We start from the raw sequence: 26,376 nt of genomic DNA, 5'->3' as shown, positions 1-26,376 counted from the left end.
GTTGTAAAATAGGGAGACGAACGCTGAAATGGACCGTCGAAACGTCGGAGGGGCCTCTGATCGGTGCTGGAGCCAGTATTTGGATACGACTCTCATGATGCAATTGATGCTTGGGCAGACGGGACATTTTCGGTGGTTCTGGACATAAAGTGGTAGAACCGAGAAGGCGAACTGGTTCGATAGTCCTTTTATCTTAGAGCACCATCCTGGTATGTTATAATCTTTCCCCGAATCCTTGATTGCTGATCGGGCACTCTCGCAAGGCTGTTGATCTGAGACGAGAAAAGGGTATCCGTCCGGCTGTCCCCAAAGCAGATTCGCGAGCCTCTTTATACCATTGACTGTTCCATTGGAGAAGGAGATTCGATCCATTTCCACAACCTAGTTAGAACCAAATTGATCGGTCGACCCGTCCATTTGAAGCAAAGCCATGCTTTCAGCTGGACCGGAAAGAGTGGTGACACTATCACCAAGTTGCCAATCCTGCTGATGATAAATAGAGGCGTCTTCAGTGTCCACCATTTTGGGTCCATGAGAGTAGGAGACCTCAAGAGAGACCGGTTCACTGGTCGTAAGAGCCGTTCCCTTCCACCCGCTGTGGGGTTGAGAGCAACTTCAGGAGATCTTACAGATCTAACTATAAGCAACACCTGACGACGGATTGGTCCCATGGCCCATTATCCACGCGAATTTATCCCAGACGTGTTGCTTATGCTCTTCATCTGCCGTGTGAGTGCGCACGTATCAGCGTTATGGGAAATACTCACTCTGCAGGCAGTTTTTGTGGAGCTGCGGTCAGGTTGCTACCCTGGACAGGACGATATCTGCATTCCAAGCTCGAACGCCAACGAACGACACTGTGAACCATTGAGATGACTCAAAGAGGGGTTTTACGGCCACGTCACTTCTTCAACTATAGCTGGCCCCGCTTCTTTTACGGGTGTCACAACCCGCGGAAAAAAAGTAGGGCCCAAAAAGTTGCCCTGTTGCACTAGTTGGGATGGGAATGCCCAACGTGCCGTTGAGTGTGACGATCGAAGAACTCTCTAGCCGAGCAGAAGAGCTGAACGCCCAAGGTTTTCTCGTCCAAAGTCGACGCATTGGTCAACTCATGGCACCTTATGCTAGTCTACGTTCCCCCGACCGAGTTCCTCCTATCTTCCCATCTACGTTGTACCGACAACCAGCGCAACCCCTAAGGCCAGTCCTGAGGTCACATACCCCTAGAAGGCTATTTGGGGAAAAGCTTTGCGTGAAGGCGTTTGATGTGGTCAAGTGCTCTGCATTGGTTAGCATCTTATATCGGCATAAAGGTGGCTCAGCTTAGTTACTCTTTTCGCAACTAATAATTGAGGACCCACATACAGGCCGCCGCAGGGTACTCTCAATTTATCGATGTCTTCAAGGGTTCTAATTCCACTCCCAGGGTGGAAGGCGTTGCTTTCAAGCGCTACCGTGATGAAAATTGTGATGGGGCAAAGTGCAAGTAAGGGATTCTCCTCAAACAAGAACGTAACCCTAGGCCCTAGTCAGAGAGCAATCATCCTCAGATCGCTGTACTTACCCATGCGCATCCCCTTTGCGGTGCCTAAATGCTACCTCCAGTAAACGTAACGGTCGGTCGTCCTTCAGAAGGACAAGCTTACAGTCGGCCCATTGGAGGTACTTCCCCTGCTTCAGTGACTCTGGACTGCGGCCACTAAGAACCGCGCCTGGCCTCGTTCCGCTATATGCTATCAGCAAAAGGAGGAGGTGCAGCCGGATGCGCAGACTTCCACAGGTGAAGTAGGCGAAGGCACTCAACCACAGGTTATACAACAAGACAAGGAAGTCATCCAGGGAGACTGTGGTGGGCTCCTTGGTGTCTGTCCGCAAATTGTAAGTCTTGAACAATTCACCGCCCTTATGGACTAATTGTACGATGGTCATTCAGCTGGGTACATCAAAAATTTGCTGATACTTGCACTGCGGGCTTCATTCTTGACAGTCTCACTCATACGCTTTCTGAATTTGACAATGTGTAATCTCGCCAATGCGTCAATCCGTCTCTTCATCGAGCCTACCTTGGCAGGTTCATTGGGTGCAGTTCTTGTCCTGTTGTCCAAGTGCCAGCGCAGGTAGGTGGAAAGCTCGCCAACCGTACAGTTTTCGAGGATCTTGTCGGGGTCCTGCCCAACAGGTTCTTTCCAGAATCTGACCCTATGTCAGTCTTGTGCAAGGTTTCATGAGAATACCAAATAACCTACCGGCACCATGCCTTCTCGTAGATGTGACGCCATTTCTGACGCTCAAACTCATCATTATCATCGACTTGTTCTATGCCGGATGCCATCCCGCCGTTACAGCACAGCAGAGACATCGTAAAAAGCGCGGGTTGCAATCAAGGAGAAGAAGTTGCGGAAGGGTCCTTATTTCCACTAGGATAGGAGACACTCGACTTACTGACAACAATGACAGGAATCACCTTGATTGTCCTTCAGGCGAGCCTGTGATTTTAGTTAGTGCAATGCCTTGTGAAGCGGTCTGCGACCCCCTTGAGTAGGTCAATACCGGAGGTAATGACATCGTTTTATCTCGTCACAATCCAGAAATAGCGCCATCGACCTGTTAGTCAGAGTGACCAATCCTCGAACCGTATGCGTGAGCGGTAGGCCACAAGTCCACCTCACCTACCCTCCAGTCTTCGTCGAATATGAAAGAGATAGCAGGTTGGAGGGAGCTCTGGTCTCGTTAACGTCGCACATGGGTATGGGAGGGTACAGATATGTCAGAAGGGAAAAAGAAGGAAAGGGGGGCGTGGGGGGTGTTTAGGTTGACGAATATCGGAAGTCGGCTCTCACATGTTCACGTATTCGCACTCGAGCCAACGAGATTGCAGCGCTTCCCGTTCGCTCAGCTTATACTTAAGCTCGATATCGGCTAGTTAGTACTGAAGTGGGTGACCATTTGGGAATCCTGGCTGTCGATTGTTTTTGCCCGTTTGTCCTTTGCTATAATGCTTCTGTTATGTCGATTTTCGTTTTTGTAGGATCGCTACAGAGCTGGTAGGCAGTATCAAACCATGCAGCCTCGTGCAGACAGCCAATGGGAGATATCCTTATGTTTACGCCAATTACATGTTGCGCCCAGCGCCGGTCAACATTTCTCGATTTGAAGCTTGACCTGACATGGCGAAGATGGCCACGTACAGTAGGCTATACGTATTGAACCTTCTTGCAAAAAGACTTGGCCAGCATTGCTGCGGCATGGAAGACATCGAGGAAGAGAGAATCTAGCGGCACATGTTTAGATCAGAAGAAACGGCCAACTCCGAAAGTGGTGGTGGTCGCGGATAACAAAGTGGCGACTTCGCTCCTCCATCACGACGTCTTGTTGACCTCATTTTGTCGGAGGTATTCTGCACGGAGTAGTGGATTGCTAAATTGCTTTCAAACCGTAAAGGAAGATGGTGCGGCGAGTACGATTGGGAGTCATTGTCCCATCGTCCAACACCGTCCTTGAACCCCTCACTCAAGCGATCGTCGCTTCAATCAATCACCCCGACATAGAGGTGACGGTGCACTTCTCTAGATTCCGAGTCACCAAAATCGATCTCACGGAGGATGGAAACTCCCAGTTCACAACGAACGCCATGCTAGCTGCGGCCCAGCTGCTCGCGGATGCAGAGGTCGATGTTATTGGATGGAGTGGCACATCTGCAGGCTGGTTAGGGTTCGACAAGGACGAAAGCTTGTGCAGGGAGATCCACAACGCCACAGGTGTTCCTGCCACCTCTTCGATCCAGGCTCTCAATGAGCTTCTCAGAGCCAGTAAAGCCGAGAAAATGGGCCTGGTCACACCATATCTCGGTTCCGTGGTAGATGCGATACGCAAGAATTATGCTGCCATCGGCTGGGAAATCTTCCCAGAGAGAGAACGACATCTCGATCTGACCCAGAATACCGATTTCGGCCTGGTCACTGAGTCCCAGCTGGATTCGATGGCCGCGGACGTTGCCAAGCAGGGCGCCGACGTCGTTGCCATCTATTGCACAAACCTCCGAGGTGCGCGCCGGGCAGCAGAATGGGAGAAATCCCACGGGGTTGTGGTGCTCGACAGCGTGGCTACGACGGTCTGGGGGATGCTGAAAATGGTTGACGTGCCTCCATCGGCCGTCGTGGGGTGGGGATCAATCTTTAGCATGTAGCATAGTCTCAGGCGTTCAAGGAACGAGTATCGGACTTTCATATCTGAGCCAGAACCCCCGGCGGAGTGTGCAGGACGACCATACCGATCCTTTCACCGTTCACCGCAGTAGAGTCTCCCCTGTGGTGTATGTATAACGAAGGAGTTGTCGTGAGAAAGAAACACAGACGAGGCCGAGTATAGAAAAGAAGCCGGGAAAAAAAGGGGCTTCTTGCAAAAGCGGCGGCATTTCACAGGCTCAGCCTTGCAGAAAATAACGTGTACGCGGCAAGGCTTCATGATTCGCCGTATTGTCCATGCGCTCCTTCCCCGGCGAACAGGGCAAACGATCTCCAACAGCTGATGCAACAATTGTTACTCATTGCTAAAAAGCCACCCCTTGCATGCTGTACTGTGGCCCTACAGTATTAGAAATGTCTGGGTGTCTGGGTGTCACGAGGCAGGCTTCACCCGTTGCCGCGAATACCACTATTGAAATAGTGCTTTGACATCTCCAACGCCTATTCTTCAAGAGCAGCGATGCCGAACAAAAAGTCCAAGTCCAGTGGCTCTAAAGGCCGGGCTCCTGCTTCAGGCACGCCACAGATTCCAGCATCCGACTCTCCGACGCAGACCAAAGTTCCTGCACCCACCACTACTTCTGCCTCAACGGAGGACTTCAAGGCCAAAAATGCTCGAGCGAAAGCCCTGATCATGTCAACCCTCGTGCCCGGTAGCGAACCGTGGAAGATTGCCGAACCACTCGAGCTGGCCTCGGATATTTGGAAAGCGTTGGAAGAAAAGTACGCGCCGAAAGATGGGACTAGTAGATCTAGTGGGAAGAAGAACACAGGCGCCCGGGACAAGAACGAGAACGAGAAGAAACCCTCCAGCTCGGTGTCGTCGTCGGATTTTATGGGCGACTGGGTGGAGGGCAAGCCGCTGGATAAGTATCTCGACTTGTATAAGTCTGACATTCTGGCTAAGGCAAAGTCCGACCTGGGAATAGCCAATGTCGAAGCCATTCCTCACACGCCCAAGTCGATGAAGCAGTTACCAATCCCAGACCATGTTCTCGACGAAATGAGAGCGGCTTTATTCCCGAATGGGCCTCCAGAGCCTCCCAAGCCTCGTGCAACAACGGTGCCACCTGCTTCGACTCCTGCGGCAGCGCCATCAGCCGTGTCATCGACGACTTCATCACAGTGGGTCGCCAGTCCGGTCAGACATGACTCTTACCTCAGTGAAAGCCAGGCCCTTGCTTTCGCATCGTACGATCTGGAGCGAAAGAAGCAGATACAGGTTGCAGCTACAAAGGTGCTGATGCAGAAGCTCCCAACTCGCGATCTTCGCCTACTGTGGGCCGTGCTGTACGGTGGTGATGACTCTCCTTGGCCAGGATCGTGGTCAACGGTCATCCCTGGCGTGACCCAAGCGGCGGCACAGTTGAAGGACTTTGAAGTGTGAAGCACATGAACGACAATCATTCGATGCCATATATTATCAAGCCACCCGGTTGTCGACAAGGTGCCCATCTAGTATCTACAGAGCCGGGAACCTCTTTGCATCATTGGGGGAATTGAGCACTGCTTGCAGCCGTTCTCTTTCCCCATCCGTCATAGACAGTATGTCTTACAAGACCACTCCAGATTGTCCCAGTAACGTCCAGACCAAGAAAACCACCGATGCGACCCAGACCAGGCTCGGGCGACTACCATTTCGAGCACCGCTCTTCTCGCGGATATAGGTGACGTTCTGCGCGAGCCCGACAATATCTCTCGTCACATGTCCCGTCTGCGCAAGTTGTCTCAGTTGGTCACCAAAGACGGCTAGGATGTTTGAACTGCGTCCGGTGGGACAGAAAACCACTTCAAACCCGCTGCCTTGGGGAATGATGAAGGTGCTGGTCTGGTCATCATAGGCGTAGCTGTACGCATCAGGACATACCTTCTTGGCCTGCGTTGAGTACAAGCTGGGCGAGCAGGTCGCCGGGGTATTGTGATTTCCGGTACAACAGTACTTAGCTTTGTTCCATTTTGCACAGGCGCTGAGGCATGGGTTGAAAATCGGTCGTTGGATGTTGTCGTCCGGATAGGGATACACTCCGTCGCCGGGTTTCTGAGGTGGAGCAAGTTGCAATGGCCACGGGCACCAGTCTTGGACGAATGCGGGTGTTGCCGACTGCTCCAAGGGTAGTGGGAACGTGGCGTTTGTTCCGAAGTCGACGTCGGAACTGCGCCCTATCGATGCGAGGAGAGATGAGGTGCCAATGCAGACTGGATTTGTCAGATTTGGCGGGATGTCGGCCAATGTTGAGTTTCCTGTCTCTTCGACCAAGGCTATAATCCCCACGGGAAGATTGTAGCCGTCGACCAGCGAGATATCATAGAAGGTCTGATACGTGTCGGACGACATGGTGAATTCCGCCAGCGTCGCCGGTGCTTGACCCTGAAATTCGTCGAAGTCAGCTCGAGCTTACAAACGGCTAGCATCCTCCAGTGGATGCTACCTGTGGCGTCAAGCTCTATGGTGCTAGATTCAACTTACAGCTCCTTGACATTCCATAAACATACCGCAATCTCCCGTTGTACATGCCGCTCCTCCCTGTCCACTTGCCGGTCCAGCTCCAGAGACTGGGAAACTGCAATTCGTTCGTGCCCACACCCTACCTCTCCAGTCCCCGCTGACGGTTTGTGGATTGGAATCGCCCGGCGCCAGCGCAAAACCGGACACAGATGGGCCGATCCCGTTCTGGGTCAGGATAGCCGGCCAGATGGTGTCCTTGCAATTGTTCGTGACGCGGAGTGGGAGAACGACATCGCGTGGGTGGTGGTTCAGTGAGGAGGAGGCGAGAGCGAAACGTCCTTGAAGTGCGACGAGGACGAACAAGAACCATATTAGACGTGGTAATGTGACTGTTTGTGAGGCGCGAGAGACGCGGTATGGGTCATGATGGTGATGCTCGAGCTGGAGATATTCAGGAGTGTCTCTCTGGCAGCCGAAGCCAGCTTTCCGCCTTGAAGGCCGTCGACTCATCCTGAATGTGATTGCTGGAGTTAAAGCGTATGCTTACGGCAACCGCGGCCGTGACCTCAATCGATGTCGCTCCCAGGCAGCCCTCGGGCAGTCTTCAGTGCGTTTGCCAGGCCTTCGCTTCCCGTCCAACAACCCCTCCGGGAGTCGCAAGTGATCCTTGGTGATGCACCTAGGGGATCCCTTCTTCGGGGTCACCTTATCTCGTTGCAAACAACGTATTGGTTTCTGTATAGGTCTCGCCGAATCCAGCAAGCAATTCAGGAGTCTTAAGGATATGTATATGATGTAGCCGCCTGGCTGTATCAATACACGTGTTGTCAATCAAGGTATAAATCGGCAAAGGCGACGATAAAGATAAAGATAACCAGATCACCGGATCCTCAAATGATTTGTCGTCTGAAGATGTAAGATGTGAAGGAGAGGATCTCGTCGAAGAAGGCACAACCAACGACGTCGCGTATGTCAACAGGTGTGTGTGCAAGCCGGTGTCCTGTATTCCCAGATCTTCTCTCAGATCCAAGGCCACTTCCTATTGACTGGTCTCGATTTCAAGGATATTGAATCCCTCTCGCCTCAAAGAAATAGTTCTTGTTGCATCGGCTGCATCGACTGCATCGACTGCATCGACCACACCATTCATAGGTGCGTGGTCTGGCAAAGGGTGTGGAATACTAGTAGTTCCGTGAAGAGCGAGCGACCAGTTTTTGTTTGGGTGCAAAGCCATTTATTTATCATTCGTTCGCACATACAAGTCCCTTGGTACCTTGGACCTTGGATCTCCTCGCCAGGCACTGGCAGATAGATACCTTGCCATGCCGGAGGTTGTTACAAGATCTTGCCATGTCCCCTGTCACTTTCATGTTGATAGACTCGATCGACTTGGGTTGGTATGTACAGTGATGTCATTGGCACTGCCACTGCAGTGCCAGTTCACAATCGTGAAAAGGGGGCATCACGTGGCCGCTGAAGAGGATGGACGAAACTATATGTGATTAGCAAGATAACAGGTCTTCCCTACCGAGATTACTCTCTTGTCATTGGCTTCTCAGATACAACATACGAGGGGGTACAGAGCGCGAATGTTGGGACCAAAGTTTGGTGCCTTCGGTATATTGCTTCGAATTGTTCGTTTGCAAACGTGAAAAATTGTTCAGAGCTGTATGCGCAGCCCACATGCCTGATCAACTCTCCCGGAGTTCATCTCATCACTGCCATGACCACAATGTCGTTGAGGTTGTATGTGGCTGGAAGAGGTTAGTAGATGATGGTAGGCGAACAGACAGGGAGCTGTAAGTACAGATACCTTAGGTAGATTTATGTATCTTTGCATGCTCAAGGCAGCGTCATTATATCCCAAAATAGGATGCTAGTCTTGGCTTCATCACGTGATAGCCCTAGTGCGGGAGCCCGGTTGCCGGTGCCGATGGAGAGAAGACGTATCGATCATTTGTGCCCAGATACAGACAGCAGGCACATGGCATAATTGAATCCAACCTGAACAGCTCACTGTCAATCTTCGTCCAAGAACGAGCTCTGCAGCCTCAACCACCTACATCCGCTCTTCTACAACCTTCTTCACTTCGTGTCGCTCGTTCAGGTCCTTTTGCAACCATCCGACTCTTGAAATCCCCTTTCCACCCGTCCAAGCGAACTGCGCCCAAACTCCTAGGCTCCTCCATCTCTCCACTGAGCCAACCATGAAGCCGCTCGCGGCATACCTTCTGTCCATTCCCTTACTGGCGGCACAACTCTCAGCAGCTGTAACAATAGACTGCGAACGTATTGTGGTGGATGGAAAGAGGTTCGACCTATCGAAGCTTGCCGGTCGACATTCCGTCAGCGTCCACGACACGACAAGGCCACCAGCCGAATATAATACCACCTGGACCCTCGATCTTTGCGCACCCCTCAAAAAGCTAAAAGGTGTACGGGACGAGGATCAATGTCCATCGGGTACCAGAGGTAGGAATCCTACAACTTTTGCGCTCCTGTGGTCACGGCTAATGAAGCTGCAGTGTGTGGTGTTGTGAGGTCGTGGAATGCCGTCGATGATCCCGAGCAAAAGCATGTCCAGGTCGAGAATGTGATTCCTGTCGCCGGAAACTTCGATTCCACCACCGGGAAGAGTCTAGCTCCGAGAGTCTCTCGGCTCAAATCCCAGGACTCGGATTCCGATGGCCTTCAGATCGAACTGAATGGCGGCTACTACAATAAACGGAAGCAGCGAGCGGTGGTCGAGTTACAATGTGACAAAGACCGAACAGGCGATGAAGAGAAGAGAAAAGTGAAGCGAGATGATGATGAAGACGGAGATGAGGAACAGGAGCCTCTCTCGTCCAGTCTCTCGTTTGTGAGCTACGGTCCGGTTGGGGGCAAGGAGCAGATCGAGGTGCTCCGACTCGACTGGAAAACCAAGTACGCTTGTGAAGACTATGCCGACAGTGATGGGGCGAAGAAGACTGGCTGGGGCTTCTTTACTTGGTTTATCTTGGTGTATGTTTCTCCCTTTTCCTTGCATTCCAGCTTCTCACTGACATGGGACTTCCAACAGTGCATTCCTCGGCATCGCCGCATATTTGATCTTTGGTTCCTGGCTCAACTACAATCGCTATGGAGCGCGAGGCTGGGATCTACTCCCTCACGGCGATACCATCCGAGATATCCCATATATCGTCAAGGACCTTTCACGGAAAGTGGTAGACACCGTTTCAGGCGGCGGCACTAGAGGCGGATACAGTGCTGTATGATCGATTATGCTGGTTTGAGTTCATGCGTCAACTTGTAGAGTACGAAGGGAACGAAAACAGCCTCGTGGCATGGCGTACAGTGGTCTGCCGGGATTTATATTATCGCTTCAATACCGTTCCTTTGGGGCTTCATTGTTGGCGTGTAGGCCGTCGCTGGACGCAGGCTCAACTCAAGAGACATGGTTGTGATCTCATACGCACGTCGAGGCCCATTCCATATAGGGTATTCTTTGATGATGCAAACAGTGTTATCCTCCTGATGCCAACTGTACCTGATCGTATATCATGCATTTCTCGGGAAAGTCAATATACTTCGCCGTACAATATCTGCGCATCTAGCCAAAAACACCACCGAAGTGGTCACCCCAGCGAAGACTTCAATATCGGAGCCTCGTGCGGCCGACGTCAAGCCTCGCCGGGACTCTGTTTCACGTTTCTAAGTCGACACAGCATTCATCTTCAGCCGTACTCTGGTCTAAGAGCTTCATCACTCATCACAGCCATTAGCGAGAAGCTGCTTGGGTTTATACCTCCTGGAGCGTCGACGTCGACATATCACTTTGGGACTTCTCCTCCTCCGACCACTAAAGGCATTCGAACCCACAGCGACCGGCCGGCTTTTGACACCAGGCTACACGGAAGTTATACGCCTCCAACCCGCGATCCTCGACCTCGACACAAGCCCCGGGGAGGCAGTCACATTATTTGATCTGGGTCAAAATGCTCTCCAGAAGAGTAGTAAGTCAACCCAACCCATCCCACACGCTCGGGTCTCGAATGAAATATGTAATACAACGATCATCCACTCATCTTTTTCTTAATAACCCTATGTCTATACATATTGTGACACTCCTTTTCTAATGTGAACACGCAGCTCTCGAAGAAGGAAGAGTCAGAAGCCACGGACGCGGAAGTCACAAAGGAAGACCAAGACAAGATCAACAGGTTTTCGAAACTGCATAATCGGAGTAAACTCCTTGAGGAGCAATTGGCTGCAAAGCAGGTGAGTAGATTGATATCTCCGGCTCCCGCACCAGTCCTTCCATTCCTTCCATTCCATCCATTCCATTCCGCCTCGAACACCACTTTGCTTCGGCTCCAGCGCGGCTCTATTCCCCATGGTACGAGGCGAAGCGAGGCTCTACTGGAGCAGCAATGCAAGCTGGACTAAAGTGTCTTGGTTACTGCCTAGTCAAGATAAGTATACATTACTAACCCATCTTTCAACAACCGCAGAAAGACAAAGAAGACCTCGAAGAACTCTCCACCGAACTCGAACTCGCCGATGAAGATGAATTGATTCCGTAAGTCATCAAGTCATCACCCCGGCGTCTCCCTGACCAGAACCCATGTTCCTTATCCACTCCTGCCGTGGTTCTTCTTCATGTCCTTATCTTCATCTGATCCGTCGTTGTTTTGTTGCACAGCTATAAGATCGGAGAATCGTTCATGCATGTCCCCTTGCCTGAGGCGCAAGAACTGCTCGCTTCGGCGATGACAGAGCTGGACGAGGAGGTCTCGACGGTGGAGGACGAGTTGAGCACGATCCGTGACGAGATCAAGACTTTGAAGGCGCACTTGTATGCCAGGTTTGGGAAGGGCATTAATCTGGAGGCCTGATACTAATTCTGAGGTCGAATGATGTCTCTGCCTGAAATTGTTTGGCTGTATGGGTCAGAGGGGCGTCTGAAACCGGGTTCAATGGAATTGAGGACTCCTAGAATAAGGACCAAATGTTATGCGTATTTGGACGCACGGGTGCTTGTTATAAGCCGCCAGGAGAACCCTGGGTATTGCCGCAACTAGGACTTGCTCGTGCATTCTCGGCTAGGAAGGACTTTATGACGTGGGACGCATTCCCACTGCATCGCGAGCCTTAGTGTTCTCATTGTGGCATGGCATGGCATCGCTATGGATTTGAAGGGACGCTCCTGGTCTGTCGCTACATCGTCCGGTTCGAACCTCTGAGATCCTCTCATCATGACGATTCATTTCTCCAAACGCCGTCCTGCTCCTGCTTTATTTGCTCGTCAATTCCCGCCCGTGCATAAATATATGTATTAACAATCTGAAATGAAGGCCTTAAAACTCAAGATGCACCGACGTTCCAAACCAGTCTCGGTTTGTTTGATCGGCGATATCTTTTTCATAGTTTGCTCTCATCCTTCTGAACCAGCCGAACCACGCCCTCTTGAGTACACGTGGCGATCAACGTGCCGGTCTTGCTCCAAATGCGCTGGATGACGAGGCCGCGTCCATCGCCGGCCCACGGACTCTCCATCTCGGCCAACATCCAGTCATCGGCGCGAAAAGCCCGCGGATTGTGGAAGTAGATGGTATGGTCGAGCGAGACCATCATCCCGATCTGGCGACCGTCCTTGTGTGTCACGGGCTGACCCGCGGCGGCGGTGACAGAGTCGAACTGACTACTCTCCTCGGCCTCCTCGCGGGCGATTTCCTCGAGATAGCGTCTCATCTGGTCCCTTTCCTCCTGGGAGCCCTTGAAGCCGCGCAAGGTGCGCTCGATGCTCTGGCGATTGGCGAAGCGCATCAGGCTGTGCACGCGGGCCACGGTGCCGATGAAGTACGAGTCAGACATGTACGCCAGCGCCGATAGGTGCGCTTGGTGGTTGTTGCCCGGCTGGTGGGCACGTTGGCCTTTGGCCAGTTCCTCCTCGCGCACGTTGGGCGGACAGTCGCTGATGCGGCCGCGCGCGCGGATCCACTGGCGCAGTTTACGCTCGGCCGGCGACCCGCGCCGTGTCACGGGGCATCGAACGGATTCGAAGGGCTGCGACTCGCCCGAGTCGTTGGCGCTCCAGGCGGCCCTGCTCGTCTCGGCGTCTGGCGGCGGCGTCACGTCCGTGGGCATGGGCACCGCATGCTCGACTCTTTCTGTGCCGCCGCCGCCTTCTTTCATGAACGACAGGGTCGTGGTGAATATGCATTTTCCTCGCTGTCGGGCTTGGACGGTGCGAGTGATGAAGCTGCGGCCGTCTCGGACTCGTTCCACATGGTATAGGATCGGGATCTCCGAGTTGCCCGCCAGCACGAAATAGCAGTGCATGCTGTGCACGGTGAAGTCGGGCGGGATCGTGGCTTGCGCCGCCGACAGACATTGCGCGATCGCCGCCCCGCCGTAGATGCCTCGTGCTCCGGGAGGGTGCCATAGTGGTCGCGCATTGGTGTAGATGTCCGGTCCGATGTCCAGGAGCGGGAGGAGGGAGAGCACGTTCTCGACGGGTGAATGGTGAGGCAGCGATTTGGGAGGTTTGATGAGAGTAGCGTGTCGAGACATAGTGCGTGTCGAGTAGCCTCGTGGAGGAGTGGCGATAGAGCAGTTGCTGGGTATGAGATAGAATATAGACGGTTCAGGTTTCGCGTTCGGGTTCGGGTTCTTGTGAGTGGTGTTTTTGGCGGAAGAAGGGAGATAGTGAAATGCCTTCAATACGTTCTTGGGCAGGCTATAGTCATATTGATCGTGGACTTCGCAGGGAGAGATGCGGTATCGAGATATCCGTGTTCTCCAAGATTTACTGTTCCGAAGCTGCTACTGTGTAGAAGCACCATATATCTTCTGATGGGAAATGCTGCGGTCGCCGACAACACGACATCATCGCGACAACCGAGGTTGATTCTCCACTGGCACGAATCGGAGCCTGCTGCACGAAATGCACGTGACTGCGGAGAGAACGAGGCTGCAAGGGGCTATGTTCTAAATTAAACAATGGATGGTATGGTCGCCTGTTCTTCAGCTCAGCTGGAGAGCGTTACGTTTTTGTATAGACATTCGGGAGGCACAACAGTGCTCATACAAAACAAACTATGCCCGTGACATCTTGTGGTTCCTCGTAGACATGACCCATTCATCAAGCATATCTCGAGGAACCACTCCATGTTTGAGACTGAAGCTGGGGTGACGCGCCTGGCGTCTGTGCCCACGAGCTGTCAAAAACCCGGGGCAAGAAGAACAGAAGTCCGCTCGATCTGTTGTCGTCGCCGTTCTCGAGGATCTCTGGAGCCCTCGAGGGTTGGACTTGGGTCCCTTGCAAACTTGTGCAGCACGTTCCATTTGCTGGGATTGTCTGGTAGACTCCCACTCCGCTGGCGCCCGTCAGGCGTAACCACTTGTAACCGTGGGGGATCTCCATTTTCACCCGGTAGAGTGATTTGATAGGTGTTTGAGGGACCTTGAGAGTTAGGCGAACGACGCGAGTCTTTGTCCAGCAACAGTCGGAGGAATTGTCGCCGTTGTGCTTCGTCTTCTGGTAGCCCGTCGTTGTGCATTGGTAATAGTTCCGTCGTGGAAGTGGCGTCTCCATAGCTCGCGCTGGACGCTCTATCCCATCTCTGCCCGCGCTGTCTTCTTTGATTGTCCAGGCTCTTCACTTTTGCCAATCTTCTATACGTGATGTAGCAGAGGATCGCCGATGCGACTGTGGTGGTAGAGGCGACTCCCAGCGGGACGTAAATATAAGTATGTGAGGGAACGGGGAAATCGTGGTGCTGGGCATAGTTCATGACAGTGACGAAGACGCCCATGGCGGAGGACGTAAGGGCAGGCAGGAGGACGGCATCGAATGCGAAGAGGAGACTGCGACTGTAGATGGCCGTAGCTGCACTCACGCCATAGCCAACGAGGAGAAAGATCGAAGCGAGAAGAGTCAGGGTGAAGCGAGATGGTTTGAGGTTAGATTCGGCAGAGGTGAACACGAGGGCGAAAAGGATATAGCCTCCTAGAGTGAGCCATGAGGCAAAGATGGCCACGGCTTTGATATACCACGGGAGGGCATCGCGCTCAATATAGAGATCGAATCTGGTTTGTCGCAATCGATTGTATTGCCGTGGCATTCTTTCCCACACAGGCCCAGCGCTTCAATTGTTAGCATGCAGAAAGACGGATGATTTCAGGTCGACTAGAGTGACTGGAACAAGTGCAGGTCAGTCCGGGGTCGCTTGTAGCATGAAGCTGACAAGGCAGGTCAAGGTTGGACGCCTGGAAACAACAGGTGGATAGAGTGAGCGGTCGGTGGATCAGTCAGTCAACCTGGAAGCGAGCAACACAAATGCAGGGCGGAACATGATCCTGCGATCACTAAAAGAGAGGGAGAGCAGCACATTGCGCAAGCAGCAGAAAGAGAGTCGTATTGCCTCGAGGATGGAAATGGACACGAGCGGCTGAGTGGTGGAGAGAAGGATGAGACAGACAGAAGAGTAAAGTAACAAGGGTGACGGTGTCGGGGGCTGAGGGCGCAGTTGCTGTAATATGTAAGCACGCTGCGCAGTTGAACTTGGCTCTGTATCTCTACCATTAATTGACTCTGCTTCATGCCATCACTGATCTCGCTCCATGGCAGCCATTCTTCTTATTTCAGCAAGTTGGTTTCTGGCTTTGCCTGCACACAAAGCTCCTTGAGGCGTCTGGCCTCCACCATCCCTAGCCATTTCGTGGGCGTTCTCCTCTACCGGCACCTTGTCCTTCAAGTCTCTTCTCAATAGCGCCTACAACTTGAATGTAATGTCCGTTGCTCGTCATGTCTGCTTTTTCAGCTTTACTCCCGGTGCCAGTTCCTTTCCGACATACTCAACGTAAACCCCTCGCAGTCCAACAGCATATCCAATCCATGAGCAGCTACACAGAACAGCATGTGTCACCGACCAACTAATCCATCCACTGTCATTGCCGATCAGAACAGGCCAGTTGTCCCAGGCTCGAAAGATGCTGAACAACTGCAAGACCACGATCTGCCTCTCAAGGACTTTTCGAAGCCAAGTCGGTGTCATCGATGGTGCCGTGTACAAAGAGCTCGGATGGTCTTCGGTCAAGAATGAATTCAACATTCGAAAGAATGCCTCTTTCTGTCCATCTTCTGGGACCGTCCATTCTCTAACAACGAGATCTTCATCTCCTTCGTTCCCTTCGATGCGGTGCCATTCGTGCACGGTGTACCTGAGTACCTCGATCACGCCGTCCTGTGGCCCATAGTGCCGGTTTTGATCTCCCAGTCTCATGAACGCGCGTCCTTGCAGGACCTGGAGATACTCCGTGTGAGATTCGTGCCAATGGGGCCCCGATGTCCACGTGGATGCCCTGGGGACTGTGATGGTAACACGGCTCGGTTGTGAAAGGTCGTATGTCACAGCTTGGGGACCCCCACGCTTGAAGACTGGGAAGTGAGCGGTATGCTGTCGATTTGTTGGCATCTTTGGCTGCAACCGTAGCCCGAGCATTCAAAGCATCAACACGAATGCAGGAAGGAAGTACAGTTCGAATGGGCGATGGGGTGTAAGAGTAATATATATTGACTTGCCGTTCAGCTGACAAAGCCATAAGAGGTACAGAGTGTCGCTTTCGGACTTGTCCTACAGAAAAGGACAGACATTCATCAGGCTGTGGTAGAATGACTTTTCATATCCTCTATCGTTTCTCATTCAGCTACCTACTTTGCTACGGGACTCATCGTGCGGTGCACCATGATAACCTCAGCTCATGACATGCACCCATCACACTCAAAACAATCTGGCTTTCGCCATCGCTCGACCAGCAAAGCACTCCTCGCCTTGGTCGGCCGTCCTTTGATCCCAGTCCTTCCCGAGCGGATGGGCTTCTCCATTTATCACCATGCTGGCGATTTGCAAAGCCCTCGTCTTAGTACAGTTATCGTCGGACGAAGTTAGGTCAGCTGCCTCAGGCCTCCCGGCAACTCCAGCTCAGTATTGAGAATACCCGCCACCGCCGCCGTAGCCCTCATTCTCGCCCTCATCATCATGACCATGTCGTCGATGTTGACGCGGTCTCTCGTAGTCATCACCTTCGCCATACCCGCCTCCGTGGTCACCTCGGCCTTGAGGGCGTTCATACTCGTCACCAGCAGGTCTTCCATAGCCTTGTTGAGCCCCGTAGTTATCACGGCCGGAGTCGAACTCATCTCGGCCACCGCCGAAACCACCAGGGACGTGTCCAGGCTCTTCTTGACGCCCGCCGAATCCTCCGCCGCCAAAGTTGGGTTCCTCTTGACGTCCAGGAAATCCGCCAGGGACGAACCCAGATTCCTCTCGACGCCCGCCAGATTCCCGTTCGCCAAAGGCAGGTTCATCTTGACGACTAGGGAAACCGCCGGGGACAAACCCAGGCTCTTCTGTTCGTCCACCGTAGCCAGCAGAGTCATAGCTTGGTTCTTGCCGACGGCCGTACTCACCCGTTCCAAAGCTGGGTTCATCTTGGCGGCCGTACCCACCAGGGGCCCCGTACTCATTCTCCTCTCGTCTACCATGTTCTTCACGACGCTCGTGTCGACCGAAGCCTTCATCTCCGCCGTATCCCGATGACTCGGTTTCATGTCGACGACCTTCGTGGCCGGAGGACCGCTCTTCGTCACGTCCATGGTGGCCATACGACTGAGATTGCTGGTGGCGAGGTGGTTCATGTTCCTGTCGACGACTACGGTCGTCGCTGTCATGGTCATCTCCGTAACGTCTGTCATGGTTAGCGTCGTCGTTTGTTTACAGGGCATCGGAACCAATACTCACCGAGTCTCCTCATGGTACTGCCCAGAGCTGGTCCGCTCTTGGTGGCGGACTTCAGACTGTAAGCGTCCTCCGTACTCGGTCTGCTCGAAGCGGTTGTATTCCTCGTGCGCAGGACCGCTGCCGGGGCCAGTGGTGCGCGAGTATTGTGCTTGACCATAACGATCGCCGGATTGCGATTCGCCAACCTGAGTCACGGTCTCGGTGTATGAACCGTCCCGGGCGTACGAATCTCGCTTGAACGTCTCCTTGTTATCGTCCAGACCACCGCCGAGGAGATTGCCACCAAGCCCGCTGGCCAATCCTCCGACGAGAGATCCAAGCACTCCGCCCCCAACTGCTGCGCCAGCCATATTGCCAATGCTGTCTGCAGCGGCATTGGAAGGTCTGCCACCTGCTTGATTTCCGCCGCCGCCAAGAGCTGAGCCAATGGCGCCGAAAGCATCACCTCCATTGCCAGACTGGTTGTTGTAATTGACGTTTGCCATGGTGAGAGGTCGATTACTACCGTGACCATGATCCTCAACTCCGGGCTTATGGTTCTCGCCGGACCGCACGCCTTCGCGGCTGAGTTGACGGCGCAAGCCATCCTTCTCCCGCTCGCTCTTGCTCCCCCACCATTCTTCTACGACGCTGAACATGAGATGTCTGCCGTCACTGGCTCCATCTTGACCGTTGTCGCGTAGGGCAGGATGGTGCAGGACGCCGTTGATGATGCGGTTTAGAGTGCGATCAACGTCGATGCTCTCATCGTCCCAGCAAGCAACGATCTGCGGAACCACCCACTTCACGGTCTGTCTCGCAACTTTACCTGCAGGTTCGTTGAGAATATTGGAGAAGTGGTCCTTGGCAAGCATCGAGTGAGTGGGATCGGAGGAGCTGTCATCGTTGAAAACAACGTGCTGTTGTTCCTTGCTTGAGTTAATGATCTCGCTGGATCCGGTATTGAGCTCCGACTTGACCTGGTTGATAAGAGGGACCACGTAGGGTGCAAGCAGAGTGAAGACAAACTTATTGATCTCGTCCTGGAGCTGTTCGATGAGGTCTGGCAGAATGGGGATGTTTTCGATCGTCTCGGTGATGCCTTTTAGGATCTCATCATGCCACTCGATGATGGGAAGGATTTGTTTCTGCACATCGTCGAGGTACTGGGTCCATTCCTCCGGTTGTCGTGGTGAGATGCGGGTGTTTTGCATCTTGTGGTTGAGCGAGTTTTGTTTTAGTTCGTCTGCTTTTCCCGCCTCATCCTTGCCACCAAAAACTCCCGAAGGGACCTTGTTGAGGAGGTCTTGCAGGATGCTGTTGTCCTCATTGCCGTTTTCGTACTGTTGCATGGTACCTTCTAGTTCTTCGATTTCGGATTGGGTTGCTTTGTCATCGAATTCACCGCAGACTGAATGGAGAAAGTCGACGCCGCCAAATGTGCCGGTCACGATGGGGTAGACGGCATGTCGCACCTGCTGAAGCTGGATGGCAGTACGACGACCTACATGAGGGAAGATATCGCGCTCGCCGAGTTCGATCAGAGCCAGTTCGACGTAGTTGGAATGTGCTGCGTAGTCTTCCAAGCAGTGCGATCCGGTGCCCAGGAGTCGGAGTGCTTCATAGAGGTCCTTCTTGTCCTTGCTGCGAGAGTATTGGCGACCTAGCTGAATGGAGCGGCCGAAGAGTTTTCGAACCAAGCCGGCAGATGTATCAATCCCCATACCCTCCGAGGCGATGTAATTCTTCAGTCCAGTTTGCGGGTTGATGGACAGCTCACGACGTTCATCAACGGGACCTCGCAGGCGGCGATCGTACTGTCGAGCATCCTGATTGTCCGCATAGTCTTTGGGATTGCTGAGATGGTTAGGGAAGCTCCTCTTGTGGAACTGGTGACTTACTCGATGTGTTCCTCCGGTCGATAGCATCCTAGTCGCTCGGTGGTAACTTCAAATTCACCTGAACCATAGCCGAAGGACATAAAACCAAGGACCCAGAGAAGGATTCGAATGGCTTCAGCGCTGACATATTTGACCGTCCCAACATCCACGGCCTGGCTGTAATCACGAAGCCAGTTCCCGAAATAGACCTGGAAAGATTAGTCAACGGCCAGGAAGAGACTAGAAGGCGACAACCCACTCTCTTGACATCGAGTTTACCGAACTTCTTTCCTCCCATGGCACGTGAAGCAACAATGGTTAGCAGGGTGTCTTCGAGGTCTCCATGACGCCAGTTCTCGCCTTCGATCTTGGAGGTTGAGCCGATATTGCCTGCACCGAAGGCAAGGGCCGGCTTAGCCAGCAGGACAATGCCAATAGCGCAAAGGAGGATCATTTGGGTAGAGGAGAGCGCCATATTGGCGGCTTGATGAGGATGCAACTCCAATCAGAGGAGGGGTACAGCTAGAGGAACTGGGTGCGGTCAAGGCGGTGAGAGGTGAATGAGATAAGAGTGGATGATGGGCAGCCACAACTAGGACTGTTGTTGACAAGATGATAGTAACACTGGCAGGAGACGAAAGAGACAGGACTGATACTGGGGAATTTCAAGCTTTGAAAAAGAGACAAAGGGAGAGTTTTGATGTCATCCCTTCGAGTGGAAGATCTGACAACAAGGTTCACCAACCTGGCGACTGCGACTGCGGCTGCGGCTGCGACCTTCACTCACCGTGCCACTCAGCTTGCACTGCAGTAGTACTAAGTGCAGACCTTCAGCTGCAGTCGTTGGTTCTGACGCGTTTCAGTCCAGCTGCTGAAGCCAATCACGCCGTAACGCCCACTTCGTCGGCTTGGCGATGTTTCACACGTCTCGGCGGAGGATGAACAGGATATCAATGCTCAAAGCCTTGTCATCTACTCCCCGGGGAATGGTGGTCACCTGAAATATGAAGTTGTTGTGCATGGTCGTGACCGCCAGACTATCCCAAAAGTCTCCCAATTGAGGTTTATATCAAGTCTTGGCATTTGCGCAAGGCTGAGCTGAGGGTGATCTTTACAGTGGCCACTCTCGGGAATCAGTACTGTTAGACAGCTTCCACCTTGACTTCCGCTCGCCGCTTCATCATCCAGTCGCCTAAAGGCTTCCATACTGCCAGCTTTTCTGCGGGTGTAAGAGTAGCTGCGAGTCCGCTGGTGGATGTGGTGACAAATGTCTTCGCTCCCTCCCAAATCACCCTCCCTTCCCCATCCGTTCTCCTACCAAGCTGCATCTCCTCGTCTTGCCAGCCCCAGTGGAAGTCTGGATCTTTGAATTTCTTTTGGCCCTTTTTCACCATCCAGATGGCTTCCCAAATACCTTTGCCCACAATTGCTACCGCTTCCGGGCGATATTTGGCAATCTTTTCATCCAGGATTAAGGCACCCTGTTCAAGCTCTAGTTTGCTCAAACCGTCACCACTTCTGGTTGGCCGGGCACATATATTCGTGTTTCCAATCTGGTACATATCCATCAGATCTCGTGTTTCGGAGGGATCATGCTTTTTCGGCGTGATGCCACTAGCATGGACAATATGCCAGAACCTGTTGGATGGATGCGCATAAGCGTGGCCAGTCGCTGCTGTCATGAGTCCGGGGTTCAGGCCAACGAACACCAATATCAGGCCCGGTCGGAGGCTGTCCACCAGTTTGTTGTCCGGACTGTATGGATCACCCGCGGATCGTTCTTTCGTGGTGCTCCGTCTCTTCTTCGACCTGGGTATCAAGGCTGTATGCTTAGTGTTTGGACTTCCCATGACCGACTCTGCATCCTCGTCTTCGCTCTCATCTCCGCCATTCGATGGCTGCGAATGCAAACGGTTGCGTTTTCTCGGTGACGAGGAATTGCTGACCGGACTAGCCGGGGCGGAGGACTGCCAACCGGCAAGTCGAGGAGAGCGTCGCTGCAGACTGGTATTGGACGTAGTCGCAGTATATTCGAACTGCTTCAATCGAGCTTTGAACACTGTAGGATGATCAAGATAAGTTCATTGGAGGGACCGAGGAGCCTTACTTTGGTCCGCGGTAGGCACGCCGTCTTCTAGCAACGTGGTCTCCTCGTCAAGATCCTGCGCATTCGCTGCCTCTTGTATTTTGCCCATCGCTGCAAAAGATAGCCCTCAGGGTGGCCAATGTCCTGGTGAACGGAATGAGAACCCGCATCGTTCAGCAATTTCACATCATGAGCGACAACACCGCATTTTCTTCTTAACATGCAACTGTAGCGGCGCCACCATGTCGTGGGAGTAGCCTATACACACTCCCCTCCGCAGCCAGAACTGGTGAAGGGTTCTGCGACAACCTGCGAAAGAGCAAGATGCAAGACAGTACCGACAGCCATAGAAGACAGACACCGCATTTGGATGTGTGTGTTGCCGCCCTATCCTCGCCCCTTATCTACAGCATAAAATTGCCTATACTTGACAAACCAAAAGCAAAGGCGTCGACATGTTCGAATAGTATCGCAGTCAAAATCCAGACCCGACGAGCGGAGTCAGTCTTCCAACTACTACCTGACATTCAGGAAGGTGTGACTACTCCGAGTCAAACCTGGCAAGCGCGGCAAGGGTAACTAGGATTCTTCGACGACGATAATCCAAACCTCGTAGGTTTCAGCCAACTTTCATCAATCCACCTCCTCATCCAGCCAGGCTCCTTGACATATGCTCCTGCTCGATTTTGTGATAAGCCCGAACGCAATGCTCGCCGAAGGCAGCACTACGAAGGCCGACGGCCAGTTCCGACGACCGTTCATCGGCCAAAAGGATCCAGGGAGCTACTTGCTGGAAGAGACAAGGACCGTCACACAAGGGAGATATCCGGTGTTAGAGTGCATGGTTGAGAAGATCCTATCTGCCGCATCATCGCTGACGAACCTTGATCCTGGGTCGACCCAGGGACGATTCTTCCACTCCAGCTGACTTCCGGGGGAATTCCGCATGGACGATATCATGAGATCCAGGGCCTATCAAGTCCATGCTGGACGGAAGCACTAACCAGCTTTTCATGAGAAAGACAAGTGCCGACGTCCCAAGTCGGCATACACACCTTCGGTCCGGTTCCCATCGACTTGTTCAGTGTACTGCGGTATGCTTTGCTCGCGGCCGGCGAGCCTATGGAGCTCGACTCCATGCGGGGACCCCAGCAAGCGAAGCAGGGGTCATCCACAACTGGGGAATTGTCCGCTTGTCTGGGGAAATCAACTTCCCCAAGTCACAATCTCTTCGCCCAGGGAGTCCTAGGTAGGTACATATATGAGCTATCGCTCTGTCCGCTGTCCTATTTACTTTTCACCCATTCTCTCATTTGCCCTTGTCAATTCCTCTCGACTGGTTGCCCAGCATGGAAATGAACTATGATGAAAAGGTAATTGCTCGACTTCTGGAAGATGGCCATCTATCAGTCCTTATTCGCTGACTTATTCTTTCTGCACAGGAGCTCCACCGAATCGAGGAGGAGCTCCATGTCGAGTTACTTCCCGGCACGGAGATCATGGCGGATGTTGGATCGCATCATTTCGTCAAGAGCAGTGGCAGAAGCCATCGTGTCCTGGTTCCCCAGCCTTCGGATGACCCGCACGACCCCTTGAATTGGTCTGCGTTCTGGAAGACATCGGCGATTATTTCGACCAGTTTTCTCACCTTCATGCAAGGGTTCGGCCCTCTTTCGTTGGCCCCTATGTTTGAAGACTATATCAAGGCTTTCGATTGCTCTCTGGCGGATGCGGTGCAGTTTACTGGGATTGCCATCCTTGTCCTCGGGTTCAGTAATTTCATATGGTATGATAACGGCTTGACCTTTGATTGACACTTTGGCTGATTCAAAGTCTAGGGTACCGCTAAGTACTTCATTTGGCCGACGACCCGTCTTCATTTTCTCCCTACTCGTATGTCTCGGCTCCGCCATCTGGCGAGCGCGAGCCCAAACATACGGCAGTTTCATGGGTGCCTGTGTGTATGTGGCCTGATTGTGTCCCCACTGTTGTGTTGCCATGCTAAACCGTGCCAGTCTCAACGGGATCGGCGCCGGTCCAGCAGAGAGCCTCCAACCGGCAGTCATCGCCGACATTTACTTCCTCCACGACCGTGGCAAATGGAATACGCTGTACTGGGTCGTCTATATGGGTTCGCTCATGATTTCGCCCATCATTGCCGGCACCATGTCCGCTCATGTGGGTTGGAGGAACTTCTGGTGGCTGAACGTGGGATTACTCGCGCTGTCTCTGGTCATGGTCTTATTTATGTTTCCAGAGACAAAGTGGCATCGAGCACATCCGACGGAAATTCACCCCGGCGGATTAGTTACCGACCAGAAGGCCTCAGTTCAAACGAGAGAAAACACCAAGAGTGACGACGAAATGCCTCTGCCTGCAGAAGACCTTGTTTCGGCCGTGGCGCCCAGCGCCCTTACTTCAGTCGAGACTGCCCAGCGCGATCCATGGCTGGGTCGGGGATCTCCCAGTAAAGCGCAATGGGGATTATACACGCCCAACCCGAATCCGATAAAGAGCGTCCTTTTGGACGTGTGGATCCCATGGAAGTTGTTCGCGTTCCCAATTGTCGAGTTCGCCAGTTTTGTTGTCAGCTGGAGCTGTTCGTCGTTTCTGACGTTGAACCTCACCCAAACACAAGCCTTTGCAGCACCGCCGTACAACTGGAGCAGTCAGACCATTGGATTCACCAATTTTGCCATTTTTGCCGGTGCCTTGATCGGTCTGGCCACTGCAGGGCCCTTTTCGGATTGGGTGTCTGCCCGAGCGACGGCCCGCAACAAAGGCATTCGAGAACCCGAGATGCGTCTGCCGGCTATGATCCCATACGTGATCATCATGTACCTGGGTAACATCATTGTCAGTGTGGGATACGAGCACCAGTGGCCATGGCAAGCGATCGTGATTATTGGCTACACCTGTGCCGGTATCCAGGTGTCGGCCATTCCTGGAATGGTTTCGACTTATGCAGTGGACAGCTACAAGCCGGTTGCAGGCAGCTTGTTTGTCTCCATCACTGTCAACAAGAACGTCTGGGGTTATGGTTTCAGCAAGTTCATCACCAACTGGATCATTGCCGATGGCTACATTCCACCTATCATGACAAATGCGTCTTTGATCCTGGTGTGGTGCTTGTTTGGCATTCTCTTCTACTACAAGGGTAAGACCTTCAGAAGATGGTCGAGGAACAGCTCGGTGCACAGCATGTGAAAGAGTGGTTCATGCTGGGTCATATCCAGCGAGACTTGGACGATATGGAAGTACGTACGTAGAAATCCGGCTCTTACGAGCCACCATAAAATGATCTTGGACGTATTAGTATGAGTAGTAGCTGTGACAGAAAGAACAGTCGCACTTGTCAATCGATCTGTTCTCTTTAACCCTATCTGTACTAGCGCTAATGCGCTACACGCTAAGCCCTCGACGCGTTCCACTTCAACCACGCGTCAAGGTCTGACGTAGTTGCCGTGGTAGTGAACCAAACACATGACTGTCAAACGAGGCTGCGAATTGACGGCGCCTACAGCACATACTTTGCCGAACCGACCCCAACGTAAAGTCAAGTTACTGTATCGAATCCGGCCCATTCGCGATGGCTCCCACAGCTACAAAACGTGCAAGACCCTCGTTCTCACCTCCACGACCGGGAAAGTCGAAAGTGACCAAATCAGTCAAACCCAGCAGTATTAATGGCCCAAACAAGAGGTCACGGATCTCAAATGGCGCAGGCCAGACGACCAGCAAGCAAGCACCCAAAAAGAAACAGAGGCGAAGAGGCACTGGAGGAACATTGAAAGCGATCCTCGGCGATGAAGACGACAGCGACAGCGACAACGACAACGAGGCAGACCGAAGAGGACACCAGCAGTCAGAAGAACAGGAAGAATCGGAGGAAGACGAGCCGGGAGTCTCAGAAGACAGCGACGAAGGCGAGCAGGAGGATAACGAAGATGAAGATGATGACGAGGAAGAGGAAGAGGAAGAGCAACCTCTATCCCCTGAGGCTCCGTCGTCTCCTGAGCCAGAATTCATCCTGGCCGAAATCACACATACAGCATCCAACGCAACGAAGTCTGTTGCCGGCTCTTCAGCGCCAGCGATCCCTGTGCCGCTCCTCCACCGTATCATGCAGTCGCACTTTACGGAACCAGAGAAGACGAGCATTGCGTCGGACGCGCGCGCCTTGTTCGGCACATATATCGAAATCTTCGTAAAAGAAGGTATCAGGCGGTGCGTGGAGGAAAAGAAAGAGCGGGAGGGAGTTGGTGGAGGTGGTGTGGATAGCGGATGGTTAGAACTGGAGGATCTGGAAAGCGTGGCGACACAGCTGTGTTTGGATTTCTGAAAGAGAGCGGCGAGTTTACATTCCGAACACACGACGCGATAAAGTCGCAGTTGTTCCATTACCGATTGGAATCTGCTCGCTCTGGAGCAGTGCTGGGTGACTTCTATTTATCCGACTGCAATCACGAGTTTACACCGTTGAGCTCGAGCTGCAAGGGACTATCTCGACGATTACCCATGGCAGTGGCACGATCACATACCCCAACGACAGCTCTCAAGCAGCTCTGGTGTGTCCCTAATGTCTCAGACGATGGTCTGTTCCACCTAATACCAGATCTAATGGAGGTATGACTTTCAGAATCAAGAAAAGCAGACCTTGGATTGAGGGCGTAAGAGGAGGGGAGCCTGTAGCAGGCCGCATCTCCATCTGACAGTCGGTCAGGGCAAAGACCAGCAGAGCGCAATGTATCATGTCCCATGTCATATTGCCTCTGTGGTCCTCTGAACGGAGAAAGGGGTTGAAGCAGCCTAGCGGATGGACGGAGATGGGATGAGTTCATTAATCCTTTCCCTCGGCTTGGTGGACAAGAGAACATTGGACAAGAACCATTACATTTCTTCACCGCACCCAGCTTGTCAGGAGACTGTGGCCATCCAGTGTTTGGCAGGAAGA

General features: G+C 52.8%; 14 protein-coding genes across 14 annotated transcripts; 6 read left to right on the top strand and 8 right to left on the bottom strand.

The window, feature by feature from the left end:
• Positions 1-1,231: 1,231 nt before the first annotated feature.
• A1O1_00211 (uncharacterized protein) lies at positions 1,232-2,359 on the bottom strand (the record flags this gene model as incomplete). Its single annotated transcript, XM_007721131.1, has 5 exons — positions 1,232-1,280; positions 1,366-1,518; positions 1,565-1,865; positions 2,000-2,193; positions 2,247-2,359. 5 exons carry the CDS (start codon positions 2,357-2,359, stop codon positions 1,232-1,234), a joined length of 810 nt encoding a protein of 269 aa, XP_007719321.1.
• Positions 2,360-3,445: 1,086 nt separating this feature from the next.
• A1O1_00209 (uncharacterized protein) lies at positions 3,446-4,186 on the top strand (the record flags this gene model as incomplete). Its single annotated transcript, XM_007721130.1, has 1 exon — positions 3,446-4,186. One exon carries the CDS (start codon positions 3,446-3,448, stop codon positions 4,184-4,186), a length of 741 nt encoding a protein of 246 aa, XP_007719320.1.
• A 518-nt stretch (positions 4,187-4,704) lies between these two features.
• On the top strand, positions 4,705-5,631 carry A1O1_00208 (uncharacterized protein; the record flags this gene model as incomplete). The annotated part of the gene is made up of 1 exon (XM_007721129.1): positions 4,705-5,631. The coding sequence occupies one exon, from the start codon at positions 4,705-4,707 to the stop codon at positions 5,629-5,631; it is 927 nt and encodes a 308-aa protein (XP_007719319.1).
• Positions 5,632-5,796: 165 nt separating this feature from the next.
• Positions 5,797-7,200, bottom strand: A1O1_00207 (uncharacterized protein; the record flags this gene model as incomplete). The annotated part of the gene is made up of 2 exons (XM_007721128.1): positions 5,797-6,612; positions 6,712-7,200. 2 exons carry the CDS (start codon positions 7,198-7,200, stop codon positions 5,797-5,799), a joined length of 1,305 nt encoding a protein of 434 aa, XP_007719318.1.
• A 1,697-nt stretch (positions 7,201-8,897) lies between these two features.
• On the top strand, positions 8,898-9,947 carry A1O1_00206 (uncharacterized protein; the record flags this gene model as incomplete). The annotated part of the gene is made up of 3 exons (XM_007721127.1): positions 8,898-9,162; positions 9,216-9,693; positions 9,752-9,947. 3 exons carry the CDS (start codon positions 8,898-8,900, stop codon positions 9,945-9,947), a joined length of 939 nt encoding a protein of 312 aa, XP_007719317.1.
• A 720-nt stretch (positions 9,948-10,667) lies between these two features.
• On the top strand, positions 10,668-11,567 carry A1O1_00205 (uncharacterized protein; the record flags this gene model as incomplete). The annotated part of the gene is made up of 4 exons (XM_007721126.1): positions 10,668-10,685; positions 10,822-10,950; positions 11,184-11,251; positions 11,375-11,567. 4 exons carry the CDS (start codon positions 10,668-10,670, stop codon positions 11,565-11,567), a joined length of 408 nt encoding a protein of 135 aa, XP_007719316.1.
• Positions 11,568-12,093: 526 nt separating this feature from the next.
• On the bottom strand, positions 12,094-13,245 carry A1O1_00204 (uncharacterized protein; the record flags this gene model as incomplete). Its single annotated transcript, XM_007721125.1, has 1 exon — positions 12,094-13,245. The coding sequence occupies one exon, from the start codon at positions 13,243-13,245 to the stop codon at positions 12,094-12,096; it is 1,152 nt and encodes a 383-aa protein (XP_007719315.1).
• A 650-nt stretch (positions 13,246-13,895) lies between these two features.
• On the bottom strand, positions 13,896-14,798 carry A1O1_00203 (uncharacterized protein; the record flags this gene model as incomplete). The annotated part of the gene is made up of 1 exon (XM_007721124.1): positions 13,896-14,798. The coding sequence occupies one exon, from the start codon at positions 14,796-14,798 to the stop codon at positions 13,896-13,898; it is 903 nt and encodes a 300-aa protein (XP_007719314.1).
• Positions 14,799-15,479: 681 nt separating this feature from the next.
• Positions 15,480-16,151, bottom strand: A1O1_00202 (uncharacterized protein; the record flags this gene model as incomplete). The annotated part of the gene is made up of 1 exon (XM_007721123.1): positions 15,480-16,151. One exon carries the CDS (start codon positions 16,149-16,151, stop codon positions 15,480-15,482), a length of 672 nt encoding a protein of 223 aa, XP_007719313.1.
• Positions 16,152-16,621: 470 nt separating this feature from the next.
• Positions 16,622-17,431, bottom strand: A1O1_00201 (uncharacterized protein; the record flags this gene model as incomplete). The annotated part of the gene is made up of 1 exon (XM_007721122.1): positions 16,622-17,431. The coding sequence occupies one exon, from the start codon at positions 17,429-17,431 to the stop codon at positions 16,622-16,624; it is 810 nt and encodes a 269-aa protein (XP_007719312.1).
• Positions 17,432-17,473: 42 nt separating this feature from the next.
• A1O1_00200 (uncharacterized protein) lies at positions 17,474-19,811 on the bottom strand (the record flags this gene model as incomplete). The annotated part of the gene is made up of 3 exons (XM_007721121.1): positions 17,474-19,313; positions 19,358-19,545; positions 19,596-19,811. The coding sequence occupies 3 exons, from the start codon at positions 19,809-19,811 to the stop codon at positions 17,474-17,476; spliced, it is 2,244 nt and encodes a 747-aa protein (XP_007719311.1).
• A 667-nt stretch (positions 19,812-20,478) lies between these two features.
• Positions 20,479-21,531, bottom strand: A1O1_00199 (uncharacterized protein; the record flags this gene model as incomplete). Its single annotated transcript, XM_007721120.1, has 2 exons — positions 20,479-21,395; positions 21,444-21,531. 2 exons carry the CDS (start codon positions 21,529-21,531, stop codon positions 20,479-20,481), a joined length of 1,005 nt encoding a protein of 334 aa, XP_007719310.1.
• Positions 21,532-22,771: 1,240 nt separating this feature from the next.
• Positions 22,772-24,629, top strand: A1O1_00198 (uncharacterized protein; the record flags this gene model as incomplete). Its single annotated transcript, XM_007721119.1, has 4 exons — positions 22,772-22,795; positions 22,865-23,208; positions 23,261-23,383; positions 23,438-24,629. The coding sequence occupies 4 exons, from the start codon at positions 22,772-22,774 to the stop codon at positions 24,627-24,629; spliced, it is 1,683 nt and encodes a 560-aa protein (XP_007719309.1).
• Positions 24,630-25,011: 382 nt separating this feature from the next.
• On the top strand, positions 25,012-25,764 carry A1O1_00197 (uncharacterized protein; the record flags this gene model as incomplete). Its single annotated transcript, XM_007721118.1, has 1 exon — positions 25,012-25,764. One exon carries the CDS (start codon positions 25,012-25,014, stop codon positions 25,762-25,764), a length of 753 nt encoding a protein of 250 aa, XP_007719308.1.
• Positions 25,765-26,376: the final 612 nt, after the last annotated feature.

The sequence above is a fragment of the Capronia coronata genome (assembly GCF_000585585.1).
Source record: "Capronia coronata CBS 617.96 chromosome Unknown acBCG-supercont1.1, whole genome shotgun sequence".
Classification (NCBI taxonomy): domain Eukaryota; kingdom Fungi; phylum Ascomycota; class Eurotiomycetes; order Chaetothyriales; family Herpotrichiellaceae; genus Capronia; species Capronia coronata.
Note: the sequence above shows the minus strand (reverse complement) of the source record. Positions and strands in the feature narration are given on the sequence as shown.